The sequence below is a fragment of the Vitis riparia genome, chromosome 1, assembly GCF_004353265.1.
Source record: "Vitis riparia cultivar Riparia Gloire de Montpellier isolate 1030 chromosome 1, EGFV_Vit.rip_1.0, whole genome shotgun sequence".
Lineage (NCBI taxonomy): Eukaryota > Viridiplantae > Streptophyta > Magnoliopsida > Vitales > Vitaceae > Vitis > Vitis riparia.
Window position 1 is genome coordinate 22,372,229 of NC_048431.1, and position 15,250 is coordinate 22,387,478.

The window sequence follows — 15,250 nt, forward strand, 5'->3', positions numbered from 1 at the left end:
TTGGAAAACCCGAGTTGGAAATACACTTACTAGTTTTTGAGTGAAATCGAAATTGTCAACCTAACTAAAACATTCATTACCCAACGTGCAGGTGATCAAATACAAAATTCAACTAATGGTCGAATTGGAATTGAACTTGTTGGATTTTTTCTCCAAAATATCCAATTTTTGCATTCCAAGCAAACACTTTCCACCATGGCCATGGCCAACAATCAAAGAAGGCAAACAATTAGATATTTTTCAGTCATGACAGTTTTTTTATTGGACTTAGAAATATGATATTATCAGTCATCAAACAGCTCAACTAAGCAAGCGCGTCGCACTCTTAAGCATACACATTCGGCCGGGACGCTCTCATCATTAAAAGATAAATGGGGCCTAAAGATACTAACATAGATCCAACAATTTGAGCAGAAGCGAAAAGTGAAAAAAAAGATATAAAAAATGAGAATAGGAATTGATATATAACTTTATTGGTACGCGTCCTCACAAAACATCATGTATTATCAGTTCTCTACTTCTCCACTAGGATTTAAAGGTTGACACATGTATATTAAGCCACGCCACCGCTGGTTGCAGTCCTGATTATCTGAAACAGAGCTGAAACAAGCAAGCCACTGGGTCAGTAAAAATAGACTACGATGTATTAGAAAAAAGAAATCAAATTTCAATCTCTGACCAATACAGCTGAACCAGGGAAAACCCCCTAAATGCATATTATCCATTGAAAGACAAAAAGCATAATTTCTAGAGTGGAGTTCAACCAGCAACAACCAGTGGGATCACCATCCTAGATCAAAGTTTGTCTTACATGATGATGGTTTTCTTTAAGGGTTTAAAGATGTAAGAATGTAGTTCACACTGTTTATTCTTTTATTCACATTTTTATATTTTACTTATTTAATGCAATCTTCAGATTTCACAATCAAGTAGCCCAAAACATCCTACACATATCTTATAAGACCTGGCCAAATTAGCCCTCATCTGGCCAGTGCTCAAGAGGACAGATATAGAAACGAAAAGGGTCAAAGACGATACAATCTGGACCACTTCATACAAGAACAGGTCAAAAAAGCCACGATCTAAGAACACTTCACAAATGAACAAGTCAATGATGTTACAATCTGGAAACATTTACTTAGTTTCTTTTTTTTTTTTTTAAATAAAATAAAATAAAAAACCCCCAAGATGGACTATGGAGGTCAAGATAATCCCAAGGCAGAATCAAGAAAAGCAAGAAGGTGGAAAATCAGAAAAATAAAGGTAAAAAAATGTGAACATGCAGAAAAATCACTCCACCCACATAGGTTGCAAAGCAAAAGGGTGCAAGGGGTGAGTCAGTGGGAACCAGACGGATTTATTAAATTAGATCAACGATTTTCTTTTCACCAAATTACCGAGGACTATCCTTCTATCCAAGAAGGTCTATTCTATCTATGCTTAAATAAATATAATAACTTAATCTGGTTACTATTAATCTGAATAAGGTGATCAAGTGTGTTCATGGGCATAATAGAGACAGAGATGGATATCTTCGTATATCTGGCTGACAAAGGAGAGAAAGAAAAGGCACAACCATGTAATACCGCTACGTGTGAAAAGTCCTTAGAGAAACTTTGAAAACTGATAAAAATGTATATCAATATCAATAGCAGTAAGAAATGGTAAAAACTAAATGAAGGAGAAGCTTACAAGATCCAATGACAACAAAGACGAAGAACCCAAGCAGAACAGGCCCAACAGGATAGTCACTTCCCTTCTTAGTAGTCGTTTCAGGCACAGATCCCCTCTTGGTGATGTTCTTCTCAAACTTCTCTACCTTCCTATCTGCAAGACGCCTTGATGTTGTCTGCATACCCAAAAAATGATTTACAAGCCATGAGAAAGAGATCGATTTACAAATTATTCACACCAACTTTTGATTGCAAAAAAAGATGAAAGCAATTCAGTGTTGTAACAGGAATAGTCAATAACCCTAACCCGGGACTATTGCTGGTCACGTGTTTTCCTAATTCTGGAAGAGGTGGACTGGTAATGTACATCAACTTCAGGACTTTTCTGAAGATAATATTATAATTAGATTGCTATAATGTCCATTAGATCTAGCCTAAAACACATCGGCGAAAAAAGGCCGAAAAATCTAAAGAAACAAAGCAGGGAAAAAAAAAAAGAAGAAGAAAAAAAGCCATTTAATTGCCGAGAAAAAGGGGGGAAAACCTCCCTCAATTGAGGGTAACACAACTATTTGGCTTATATATAGCTGAGTTTTCACATTTTTCTGTCTTTTCTCATTGAAATCAAAGCAACCAATGTGAGATCTGAAACTTTTGTTTCTATTTATTTCCTCCCTTCAGTTTTCTGAGCAACCAAACATCAACACAGGAGATACTCAAACCAAAACGAATTTAAATTTCCAGAACCTCCTAGATCACCATTAACGAACAAAAAAAAAACAGTAAAGCTTGAAAAATACCATGTTTACGGTGAGATCCGGTGGCCGGAAAATGTCGAAGCACAAGATCGTCGGAGAATTCTCAGGCGATTCGCGCTCTCTTTTTCGCTTCCGGCCGAAAAACAGAGCAATTACCCGGGGGCACCCACAATTTGCCTTTTATAGTGGTCGAAAGAAAAAACAATTGACAGCGTCCCTGACCTACGCGTCACGAATTCGCTTATTATTGGTCGATCCACGTGGTTTCGCCATGCGTCCTTCTATGATTGGACCGTCTCGAACTGCTCTCCTAGTTCAAACTCATTCTGCCAGAAAGATCCAAATCCGAAAACGTGGAAGGCTGGTTACTCTCAATTTGGGTCACCCGCACTCCCGTACTGTGATTGGGCGGTGAAGTTCTTTGCTGACCCACACATAACGTGGCAAAATATCATTGGATATTTTTTTAACGGAAATATGATGGCTCACATACCGAATCATGGCTCATCGTGTGGAGTGGTTGTGTTCGGCACGTTGATAGTATCATCCATTGACGCGTATTGGCGCTGATGTGACGTGGCGCCGGCATCATCCGGACAACTTGGTTCCGCGGAGTCAAAGAGATCGTGACCGTCCATTTCTAATACTTTATTATTAACGGGAGGGATTGTTTTGGAATTTTTCATATTTTTCCACATGAGTTTTCTAATAAATAATTAGGATGGAATTACTAATAAGAATATCTTATTTTAATTTTTAGAATTTATTTTTAATTAATATTTTGTTAATAATTAAAAATGTGAACATTCTTTTGATAAAATTGGATATGCTTTTGCTAAACAACTTATTGAAAAATGTCTCAAAATTCTAAGTGATAAGGTATGAAAAAGGTCGATAGAGATGTGAAAAAAATAAAAGAAAATACTTGGTAAAGTGAGCGTCCATGGTTAGGGTGGCTGACACAATAGAATTTATAATGCACTCAAATTCTAATTGATTATGTTTCGACTATTTCTTAAAAATAAATGATTAAACAATCCCTAATCATGGTTATTATAGATCGGATCGCTTGGTTTTATGGAGTCAAAGATATTGTGACCGTCCATTTCTAATACTTTATTATTATGGGAGGGATTGTGGAATTTTTCATGTTTTTCCACATGAGTTTTCTAATAAATAATTAGGATGGAATTACTAATAAAAATATCTAACTTTAATTTTTGGAATTTATTTTTAATTAATATTTTGTTAATAATTCAAAATGTGAACATTCTTTCGGTAAAATTGAGTATGCTTTTGCTAAAAAATTTATTAAAAAACTTCTCAAATTCTAAGTGATAAGGTATGAAAAAGGTCAAAAAAAAAAATAAAAAAATAAGAGTTTGTAGAATTATGTGAGATAAATAGAGATGTAAAAAAAAATGGTAGATACTTGGTAAAGTAAAGGGTCTATGACTTAGGATAACTTGTACAATAGAACTCATAGCTGTCTCGAATTCTAATTAATTATGTTTCGCCTCTTTTTCAAAGAAAAATGATTAAATAATTCTCAATCATGATCCTTATAGATCAGATCATCCATATAATATATATAAAAAAAAACCTTTAAATATTTGATATATATATTTTTTTTAATGAGATCTCAATTTCAAAAACGATTTCATTAGATATCTTACAATTATTATTTTTCTTTAAATCCAATTTCTGCACCACCACGAATCCCAGTTAAATTCAAGCATAATATACATTGAGATAACCAAGCACTCTCTTTCGGATTCAAACAACTCACACTAACGAAAATAATAATAATAATAATAATGGAAAGTAATTATGGTTGTAAAGAAGGGTGGGTGGTAGGGTCGATATTTAAGAAAGTGGAGGGAGGCATTGATTGGCCGGAGTTTGCATTAATGGGCTTAGTTGGGCAGGAATAAATTATGAGCAGTCACATTTCACATCCAATTAAATTTTGTCTTTGTTAATGGCTTCTCTTTACTATGGTTGCAGGTAAAAATGAAAGAAACTTTCAAACCAAGAAAAAACATTCCTATCACTTTTCAATAATTATATACATTGTTTGGGTTTGAGAATTTTGAAAACCGAATTTATCATTCTAATTTTTGGTTTCCTTACCATTTAGAGTGCATAGGAAAATTATTATAAAAAGTGTTTTTAATTATAAAAACTCGCTCCCAACCATGTAGATATTGTCCGCTTTGAACCCAAAGGGGCCTTCATGGCTTTAAAAGGAACATCACAAATACCCCCTTATGCAAACACAACGTCCTTGTTGTGCTTAAAAGGGACATCACAAATACCCCTCTTGCAGACACAACGTCCTTATTGTGTCCCATGGAATTGTGGAGTCAAACAGATAAACACCTCTTACGGAGCCAAACAAACCCCCACACCGGGGTCGGGTATCGGCTCTGATACCATTTGTAACGACCTGCTCCCAACCATATAGATATTATCCGCTTTGGGCCCAAAGGGGCCTTTACGGCTTTAAAACGCGTCTACTTGGTTAAGACGAGTCTCTACATATATAGCGTCAGGAACTTGCTCCCCTATCCGATGTGGGACATCATATTAATATTTTAAACACTTGAATAATAAATTTTTTTAAATATTAAAAATATTAAAATTGCTTTTTAGAATTATTATCAAACAGATTTTTGAACATAATTTAGTACCTAAGGATTATGGGATCAAATCAAACCGACATGATAAAACCTATACATTATTGTTTAATTTTTTATGAGTTTTTTTTTAATATTAGAATTTATTAAAGTAATTCATTATTCTTAAAATATGGTCAATTTAATTTGTACATGTATTTATTATATTTTTGACTAATTCTTTTTAAATACATTTTGAATTTTAAATCCAAATTTGTTTCAATTAATTTTAAAAAACAAATTATATTTAAGACTTGACTTAACTTCCATTCAATTAATTACTTAAACCAAACTAATCCAACCTTAAACAAGCTTGGTATGGTTCAATTTTTCTATTGTTAAAGTTAATTTTTCTTTAAAATCATCCAAAGCACAATTTTGTCACACCTCTAGTTTATATCATTACCAATATTATCTCAATCAAGATGAACTTCCTTCTTCCTTAAGCGCCATGAAATCACATTGGTCATCAATTTGGTATTGAAGCAAACCATTAAAATATAATTTGTATAAAATATTATAACCCCTATGACCGTGTGATTAAAAAATAATTTTTGTTTTAAAGAATAGAAAATATTTTTAAAAACAAAATAAAGCAATTTTTAAAAACTAAAAATAGTTTTTAAAAATTTATTCTACTGTTTGGTTGTGGTTCTCTCAGGTTTTAAAAATAAAGTGAAATAAAAAACAGTTTTTAGAGAATAAGAGTGTGTTTGATAATGATTCTGAAAAGCGTTTCTAATCCTTTTAACACTTGAAATTTTTTATTTAGAATACTACAAAAACAAACAACATAATATTTAACACTATTAAGTATTAAGGTTCTATTTAGAATTAAGTAAAAAAACAAACAATTGAAGTTGTTTTTACTAATTTTTAATAACAAAAGAAAAAAAATGATATATATATATATATATATATATATTCTCTTTTCATGATACCTAAAAAAGTACAAATATGATTTTCCTTTAAATTACACAAGTTTTTCTAACTTTTTTTTAACTCTTTAAAAAAATTTCATTAAATAAATAAATTCTAAATCAAATTATACTTGATACATAAAATTTATTAATTTTTAAAAGTAATTTAAAATTCAAAAATCTATTTAATTAATACCGGAATGTCACAAAACTTTATAATATTAGAAAGTTATAGACTAAAATTTATTTTAAATAACTTAGTTAGTTTCTTATATATATATATATATATATATATATATATATATATATATTATAATTTTACAAATTTCTTCACTAGATAAATAAATTCCAAATTAAGCGAGACTTAATACATTGAATTTATTAACTAGTGTAATAATTTTTTAAAAGCAACTTAAAACTTAAATAATGATAATTAATACAAAAATTTTATGGAAGAAAACAAGTTTAGAATGACTATTGTTTTTCTTTACATATAATCATTATTTTCTAATTTCTTTCACCAGGCAAATGAATTTTGAATTAAATAAGACTTAGATTGTGTTTGATAGTGATTCTAAAAAAAGGTTTCTAATATTTCTAATACTTGAATAATAAAAAATTTTAAGTGTAAAAAATGTTAGAAGTGTTTTTTAAAATTGTTACCGAACAGACTCTTAATGCATTAGATTCATCAACGAGTTTAATAATTTTTAAAAATAACTTAAAACTCAAATGGTGATATAATTAATACTAGAAATTTTTGGACAAAAATTATTCTAGAATACTAACTCTTGTTTCTTTTCTACAAAGAATCATTACTTTTCAATTTTTTTACTAAGAAAATAAATTCCAAATTAAAAAAGATTTAATATGTTAGATTTATTAACAAATCTAGTAACTTTTAAAATAATTTAAAACTTAAATAATAAACCCATTAATACAAAAAAAAAAAAAATGGTTTACAATGACATTATTATTACTTCTCTACATATAATTATATTTTTATAAAAAAATTTACTAGGAAAATAAACTTCAAATCAAGTGATACTTTATATTAAATTTATTAATGTTTTTAAATTTTTAAAAATAATTTAGAACTCAAAAAAAAAAAAAAAAGATTTAATCACTCAAAAAAATAATAAATTAAAACTCATATATTATATTATGAGTCATAACTTTACTATTTTTTTCATATGCATAACTATATATATATTTTTTTGAATTTTTTTCACTTTATAAATAGATTATAAATTAAGTAAGATATAATTAATAATTTAAAACAGCTAATGAATTTTTTAATTCATAAGAATAATTTAGAATTAAAAAAATGATCAAATTAATTGTAGATTAAATCAATAGAATATTATGTTCATAATTGAGTATTAAATTTGCACAGGTAATAAAAAATTGACTTATTTATATGTTAAAATGTGAAAATTTATTAGTTATTTCTTTTAAATAAAATATTATTAAAATTTATTAATTTTAAATTATTATTATTTATTTTTAATAAAAAAAATTTACAAAGATGTTAATATGTTTAGGTTAAAAATTTACCAAGATTTTAACATCCTTATGCTTCTAAGTATATATATATTATAAAAAAATATAATTTATGATTTCATTATAATATTAATATTGGTGTTTTACTAAAAGTTATTTATTTTTTAATTTATTTATAATTATAAAACTATTTGCATTTTTAATAACACTTGAATTAAATTTAATTAGTATTATATAAATTGAATTTATAATATTTTTACAAAATCAAAATAGAAAAATTATTTTTAAAAACAATTTATTCAAACAAGTTTTTTGTTTTTTATTTTTAAAAACAACTTATTAAATATCCTTATTTTTATGAAATACTAAAAAACTATTTGATAATTTTTAAAAAATAGATATTAGGAAAAATGGTCAAACGAGCTCTAACTTTTAGTGAAATCAAATATTTACTCTGCATTATTCTTGAGCACACGCTACCAAAATTCGTATTTTTTTATTAGTAATATCATTAAATCTATCACACACATTTATTTGAATTTTTAAAAATATTTTTACTCGTTTTGATTAATTTTCAGTGTACTTATTTTTTTTTTTTCGGGTTTTTCATTCAATATTTTTTATATTTTTATAAGATCCTGTTTCTATTGGTATTTCCTTGAGCACGCAAGATATGAGATTGCTCCCATGGACATGTAGATGGCGATAAGGGAATACCAAAGAACAGCGCCAAGCAAAGTTCATGTGGAATAAGTCTTTTGGTTCATCCTATTGGCTTGTAGAACTTTAAATTAGGAGCATACACAATTTAATCGGTTCCTTAAAAACAAATCAAATTAACATAATCGATATTCATGCATTAAGAATTAAACTAAGATGGTGTTTGTTTCTTAATTGAATAGAAAAAGTTAAATATTTTAACATTTTTTTATTTAGTTTAATTTTGTTGATTGATGTTAACCGATTACTTTTCGTTAAATAAAAAAAGTCATATATTTTAATTTTTTTTATTCATCCCAAAAACAAACACTATCAAAATAGTCCAAGCTAATAAAGTAAATTTCATTGACTAAACTCAAGTAATTCCATGTTTCATTGACTACTCAAGTAACACCTTCACCTACTTGTTGAAGGCTATTAGCAAAGCCTGCATGAGGGTACGAGACTGAACCACCCAAGACTTGGCCTTCATAGGAAGTGTTGTAGTAGGAGCAAGAGAGTCAAACTTGCTAGGATGCAACAATGCCACTCTCAAACTCGAGGATTGATCACCTAAATAATGGTGATCGAAAGCCATAAAAAGCTTGACGTACCCTCAATGAATGCCAATTGGTTTTTAAACGAAATGGTCAATACTCGATTCAAGAATTACATCATGTCAGGGGAGGGATTGTTGGAGTGCAACAATACCGTTCTTAGGCCAGGGTTGATCACCTAAATGATGATACTCGAATACCATAAAAGGATTACCCTACTCTCATTGGATAGAGAATGATCAAAGTCTGATCCAAGAAACCCATTCCAATGACATATCATTTATTAGATTGCTAAGTTTTGAGTTACCCAAATCAACTAGCCTTGGAAAAGGGAGTTCAAAGGTGTCTGATTCGCATGTATGTTCAGTGATGTCTAGTTCACATCACATGTATGTACTTCGAGAGAAATTTGAAACTCAAGCCTAGAAAACCGATGGAGGTAAGCTCAATAGAAACATTACTACAACATGCAACAATGAAGGGCAAGGAAAACTAAGGCCCTATTTTGTAATTGTTTTTTAGAATAATTTTTTATTCTTCAAAACAAAAACACAGAAAAATATATTTGACAATCAAAAAATAGAAAATAGTTTCTTGTTCTTAAAAAACAAAAAAAATGGTATTTTTAAATAATATTTTTTAAGGATTTACTAAGGGCTATTTTTTAAAAAATAATCATACAAATATAGAGAATGATTAAAAATAAAACACTACATATAAAATTTATTTTAAAGCATGGAGAATAAGTTAGAACATTTCAGATTTCCAAACAAACTTTTGTTTTATAAAAAATCAGAAAATAGTTTTCAAAAACTGTTTTCGAAAACACTTGCCAAGAAATGAGCCTGAAAATATCAAACTAAACTATCTCTGGAAGACGGAACATATATAGGAGCGCTTTGTGACCCTTGGCCACTAAAGAGGAAGAAACATTAGGGATTCTAAATTCACCACCAAGAATTTGGAATCAGTGGGTTATATTCCTTCATATCATTGCTTTAGTTAACCAGAAAGGTCAGACTGAAAACTGCAGAGGTTGAAAACCATAGGTAAGTTCATGGCCAACAATATTACAGTCTACTGGCCGGGAATCCCTTCTTTTTACCAACAAATGTAGAACTGAAGATGGAATTCCGAGAAATCCACCCCCACCACAACCAAAAGGAAAAGGCGAAAACAAAAAGAGAGAAAGAAACACTAAAATTGAACATAAGCTCTAAGTCTCAGTCTTGTGCTAAACAGAGCACACCTTGGACATGGTTTGGGCCTCAGGTTTTCAGCTAAGCACCTTGCAGATAGAGTCTTGAACCTTATGACTTTCCCTAAACCCTTGCCCTAAGGGGCACCATTCAGCAGCACCCTTATGAATAAGACAAGGAAGAGGCCATGTTCCAAAATGTTACTAATCTCTAACCAGTGATGATGCTAAATCAATTACTAGAGAAAGGCAACCAGGCATAAATAAGAGGACCGAAAATAAATGAGAAGAGGGAAGAGAGATGTCCAAAGTAACAAAGGGGAAGAAGGAAAAAATAAATAGAAAAAGAAAACAGAAGCAATATATGAGTTCTTTTTTCAGGCTTCCAGTCTATGTGAAACGAAGTTATACAAAGAGAATATGCGAAAATAACTCTCAATTCAATAAAGTAATGCAATATCTAATCTTGATTCAAGCAATAAACTGAAAATCTTCACTATTAATTGTACTCTAAGCAGATCTAACAACAGACCAACTCTACAGACCAATATAAAGAACGTGAAATTCATAACAGTCAGATATAAGAAGAAAATTGAGCAAGGTGCTATAGAATCATCGAAAAGGAGGGGTGGGTTGTAGGCAGACTCATATTGACAAGCTCTGACTGACAAAGAGATGTTCTTTGAGGATAAAAGGAACAGGTCTTGGGGATAATATATACAGCCTCACCATACAAATCCTTGAAGAAAGTTGGAATCAGCATGGAATGCACCATAATGAGCTTCCAAGTTTGATCTGCTTTTGAACTCCCAAGAACCATGTAGGTTCCATCTTCTAAAAAGTTATCTTCAATTCAACTAAAGGTTAGGATTATTTTAAGGTCTTTTCCACATGATTTCCATTAGGAGTGGCTACTTCCCACATTATGTAGGCATGGAATTCAAGAATCATAAATCTGTTTTGATCCCATTTACACCACCAACTCAAGAAATTGTATCTGCATCAAAACAAATAATCCAAACTCAGCTAATTGGCTTTTCTTCAGCATGCTCCACTTTCTTGTCTTGCTTTTCTTTGGCATCCTCCAGAATTTCTACCTCCTGCATATCTTTGGAATCCCCTGAAATCTCTTTTTCTGTAGCTTTCTCTGAATTCTCTTCAATTTCTTTTTCATTAGCTTTTGTGGTGTTATTTACTATATTTTCTTCCCTAATTTTGTCATTTTCCACAATCTCTTCTTCCCTAACATCTGTTATGACCTGAAGAAGTTCCAATGGAGTAGCCGCAGGGTCCAGCTCCCGGCAACCCTTGGGAGCACTTGGAGCTTCTTGACCTGTAAGCAAGTATGAAGGTACATGATGTGAGAACCGAAACATCTCCTCTCTTGGTATCCTCCTGACTTCTCTGGGGTCCAAATGCCTGTGAAACACTGTCTTGAAGCCAGCAACTTTAACTAGGGGAGTGACAGTTACACCTAGCTCTTCATCGTAGTCTTCAAGCACTTCCACCATATCATACTTGTGTATTACTTCATCTGCTGTTAGCTCATTCCAGTCAGGGGACCAATTCCTATAGATAGCCCACACATCCCCCTTTCTAGGAAAAATGCGAATGGCACCGCGCATGCCTTTTGTCCACCTAACCTTGTGTGAGAAAGAATTAAGAGAGTTATTGACTTCATATCTGCCAACTCTGAAATCCCCACAAGTTTTTGAGAAACCAGAACCAACCCAGTTTAGTGGGCCCAGTTCACTGTTGGTTTTTGAGTTAAGCCAACTAATACGCATCTTGAATGGGTTTACGGAAATCACACTATGAATCATAGCATAATATCTAGGCATCCCATCATCATCATCATATGCAGCCCATACCTGGTTATCACCAAAACATCTTTCTGTCCGATCCTTGTCAAAATCATGAAAATCAGGATCAGGAACATTAATTGACATTGGTTCTATGGTCTCTATATCTGTATTTCCACCGCAAGTGTCAGGAAAAGACTTGAAGGCATGGACTCCAGTCTTGGTATTAGCAGACTCACAAGGCCTGTTTTGATCTTGCACATTGCCATTTGCTAAAGGTTTTTCAATTTTTTCCTCTTTTTCATTTGCTTTCTCATTCCCATTCTCCACCCCTTTTACTGCAGTTTTGGTTACAGTAGCCGAGTTCCATTCATTCAATTTATTTCGAATTTCCTTCCTAGCCTTCTCCACCAGTATATTCTGCATTTCAGTGTGGGAGACCTCCCTTGAACTGTTAGGCTTATTGATTCCATTAACTGCACGTGTTTCAAGATTACCTTGTAAACCAGTTGCACCAGCTCCTCCAGTTCCTGGACCCATTCGATTGGTGATGTCCTTTCCATAGCTGGATGCACCAACATCATCCATGCCTCTTCTTCTCTTTGCAGAGTTAGACATCCCAGCAGATGAAACACCACTCATCTTCTTAGATGCGTGATGCTTCCTCCGCAGGGCCTCCTCTCTTTTGGAGGCTGCCTGTGCCTCCTCACGCTCTCTCTTTACATTTGCATATGCCTTCTGAACCACACTTGCAGCCTGTGCAGCATTTGAAGCACAAGATGTTCTTGAGAATGGACCCCATTGGAAATTGGTGTGGTTAAATGAATCAGGAGCATTAAAGCCCCCTGCTCCCACATTTGAAGAGGTTGCATTCTTCTTTCCCTGATTAAGTGTGCTCTTGCTTGCTGCTTGGTGATTTGAGCTCTGTTGCTGTTGCGGGAAAGTCCATTGAGGATTGGATGATTTAGAGCCATTTGAAGGCGGTGGTGGTGTTTCTACTGCAAAAAAAGGCTCATGGCAATTGGGGCAAAGCAGATTGTGGTTAAGATAAATTCTGAGGTACTCGTATTGCATTTTGCACCGATGGCAGACTGTCCAAAAGGTATTGGGTTTTGGCTTATGAGCTGAAGCAGGGGCAGAAGAGGGACCCATCCGAGTGGTATTCTTATGAGCTTTTGTGTTTGTAGTCCTACTTTTAGTGAAACTGTAAAAACCATTAGCAGCAGCGGATGACGATGGACCTCCACTTGGAGGCTGAACTTTCTGCTGACCTGCTTTCACATTCCTCTTCTGATCGTATGCTATTCTCTTAGTCTTATCAGACAACAAACTCCATGCTTCTGAAATAAGTTTAAATGCCCCATCTGCCCCTATAGATTTGTTCTTGTCAGGATGAAGCATCAGGGCCAACTTCCTATATTGCTTCCTCACCGTGTCATCATCTGCTTGTGGATTCACACCAAGTATCCCATACCAATCCGCTTCACCATTTATTTTGTTTTCTGCAGAAATATGCACATCAAGTGTTGCTAACATTTGAGGAAGACCATCAAGACCAGGAAACAAATTTTGAGCCTTCAAAGCTAATTTCTTTGCTCCAGCAATGTCCCGTGCTATAAACTTCTTCTCTGCGATTTCTTTTGCTCTGGTAGCCTCATCTTTATTACACTCCATTTCCCTAATCAACTGCTTTCTTTGTGTAATATCACAACACAGCTACCAGTACAATAAACAAAAGTCAGCCAATCCCCACTATCTGATACCACCAATTCCAACTTTTCTCATAAATCCAAAGAGGATCCACCTTTAACAGTCCAAACCCTAATTCAAGAACATTCAACAATAGACCCAATGAGAATGCTACTTTAGAAGAAGCATGAAAACAACAAGACAATCATCAGAACGATTTAAAAACAGCAAAACTTCTTTCAGTTCATCATTCCATCATAGAATTACATGATAACCCAAAAAAAAAAAAGGCAATTGGATTCCAAATAAACCAAATTAAGCTTTCAAAGTTCAATAACGCAATACAAAAATTCCAATACCCCAAGATTCCATTTAACAATAAAACCCTTTTCTGCAACACCTCCAAAATAGCCGCTCACCCAACTTATCATACACACAAAAACATCAAAAACCAAAGCCAAGAAAAAAAAAATTCAGGCAATTGAGTTCCAAATAAATCAAATTGAGTTTCCAAATTTCCACAATGCAATACAAAACTTCCACTACAACACACCCAAATTCCATTCACAACAAAACTCCATTTCGATACACACCGAAAACAGCCATTGAACCACCATATCACACAAAAAGCATCAAGCACCCGATCAACCACAAAATTCAGAAAACCGCAAACACCCAATATTTGAATCATAGAGAGAAATCAGAATCAAACAAAGGAATCATCCATGGATCTACATCACCCAAGGTGGGAATCATCTTAAAGGACCAGAATTCACCAATTAAAGCAACTAATTATGATGAACAAAAGGAAACCCTAGAAACAGTTATGTGTCTAGAACACAGAGAGTGGAGAGAATGAGAAAAATATTTACCCATTTGATGAATTTGAATCGCAGAGCCACCATGGACAGACCTCCATCACCAAAAAATTTTCTTTTTTTGCCCCTCTTTTCCCACCCAAATCCAAAAAATCCCCAAAACTGGACCTTTTGTCAAACCCCTCTCAATATCTGGACAGACTTCACAAATAAAAAATCACAAGCGATAAATAAATACAAAATAATTTATACAAATAAATAAATAAAAATATAAAGGCAGTATGGGCTACCCTTGGGTTCAAAGTATATGTTTTTGTTAACCCCAACCCAACCTTTTTCATCTCATTGGTTGGAATCCTAACCATGGTTAATTTTTAACTCTTGAGTTGGGTTTGCAAGTTTTCTATTTTTAGCATTTTTATTAGAGTGGAGGATTCTTTTTTCTAGAGTTGAAATAAAATTTTATAGCAAAAATTATTTTTTGGAAATCATTAAATAAGTATAGAAAAATATTTTTATGAGAATACAAGGTATGGTATACCAAAGAATGATCCATTTATTTATTTATTTATTTTAATTTTTAATTATTTCTTATTATTTTTCCTATTATGTAAATATTTATAATAAAAAAACTTATATATGTAACTCTTTTTTTAATTGATGATAAGTATAAAAAGTCTTAACTTATATCTTAAACTTAATGATAGTTTTGATATTATAAAAGTTTCATTAAATATAAAATAATATCTAACATAAATTAAAAAAATGTACTTATAAAAAAAATTCAATAAACATTATCAACATATGAAATATTGGTATAAATGTAAATTTTTATTTAAAAAATGGTTTTATATTTCTTATTAAGTGACAAATTTCCAAAAACCATTATCAAAATATCACTAAACTAACTAAACTATACTTCAATGGTGTTGTCAAAATAAAAAAATTAAAGACA

General features: G+C 32.1%; 2 protein-coding genes across 2 annotated transcripts; both read right to left on the bottom strand.

Annotated features, from left to right (window-relative positions):
• Positions 1–261: 261 nt before the first annotated feature.
• LOC117917435 (stress-associated endoplasmic reticulum protein 2-like) lies at positions 262–2,583 on the bottom strand. Its single transcript, XM_034833752.1, has 3 exons — positions 2,474–2,583; positions 1,693–1,849; positions 262–600 (listed from the first exon to the last, which is right to left on the bottom strand). Exons 1-3 carry the CDS (start codon positions 2,474–2,476, stop codon positions 554–556), a joined length of 207 nt encoding a protein of 68 aa, XP_034689643.1. The 5' UTR covers positions 2,477–2,583; the 3' UTR covers positions 262–553.
• Positions 2,584–10,340: 7,757 nt separating this feature from the next.
• Positions 10,341–14,498, bottom strand: LOC117918694. Its single transcript, XM_034835528.1, has 2 exons — positions 14,350–14,498; positions 10,341–13,609 (listed from the first exon to the last, which is right to left on the bottom strand). The coding sequence occupies exon 2, from the start codon at positions 13,460–13,462 to the stop codon at positions 11,009–11,011; it is 2,454 nt and encodes an 817-aa protein (XP_034691419.1). The 5' UTR covers positions 13,463–13,609; positions 14,350–14,498; the 3' UTR covers positions 10,341–11,008.
• Positions 14,499–15,250: the final 752 nt, after the last annotated feature.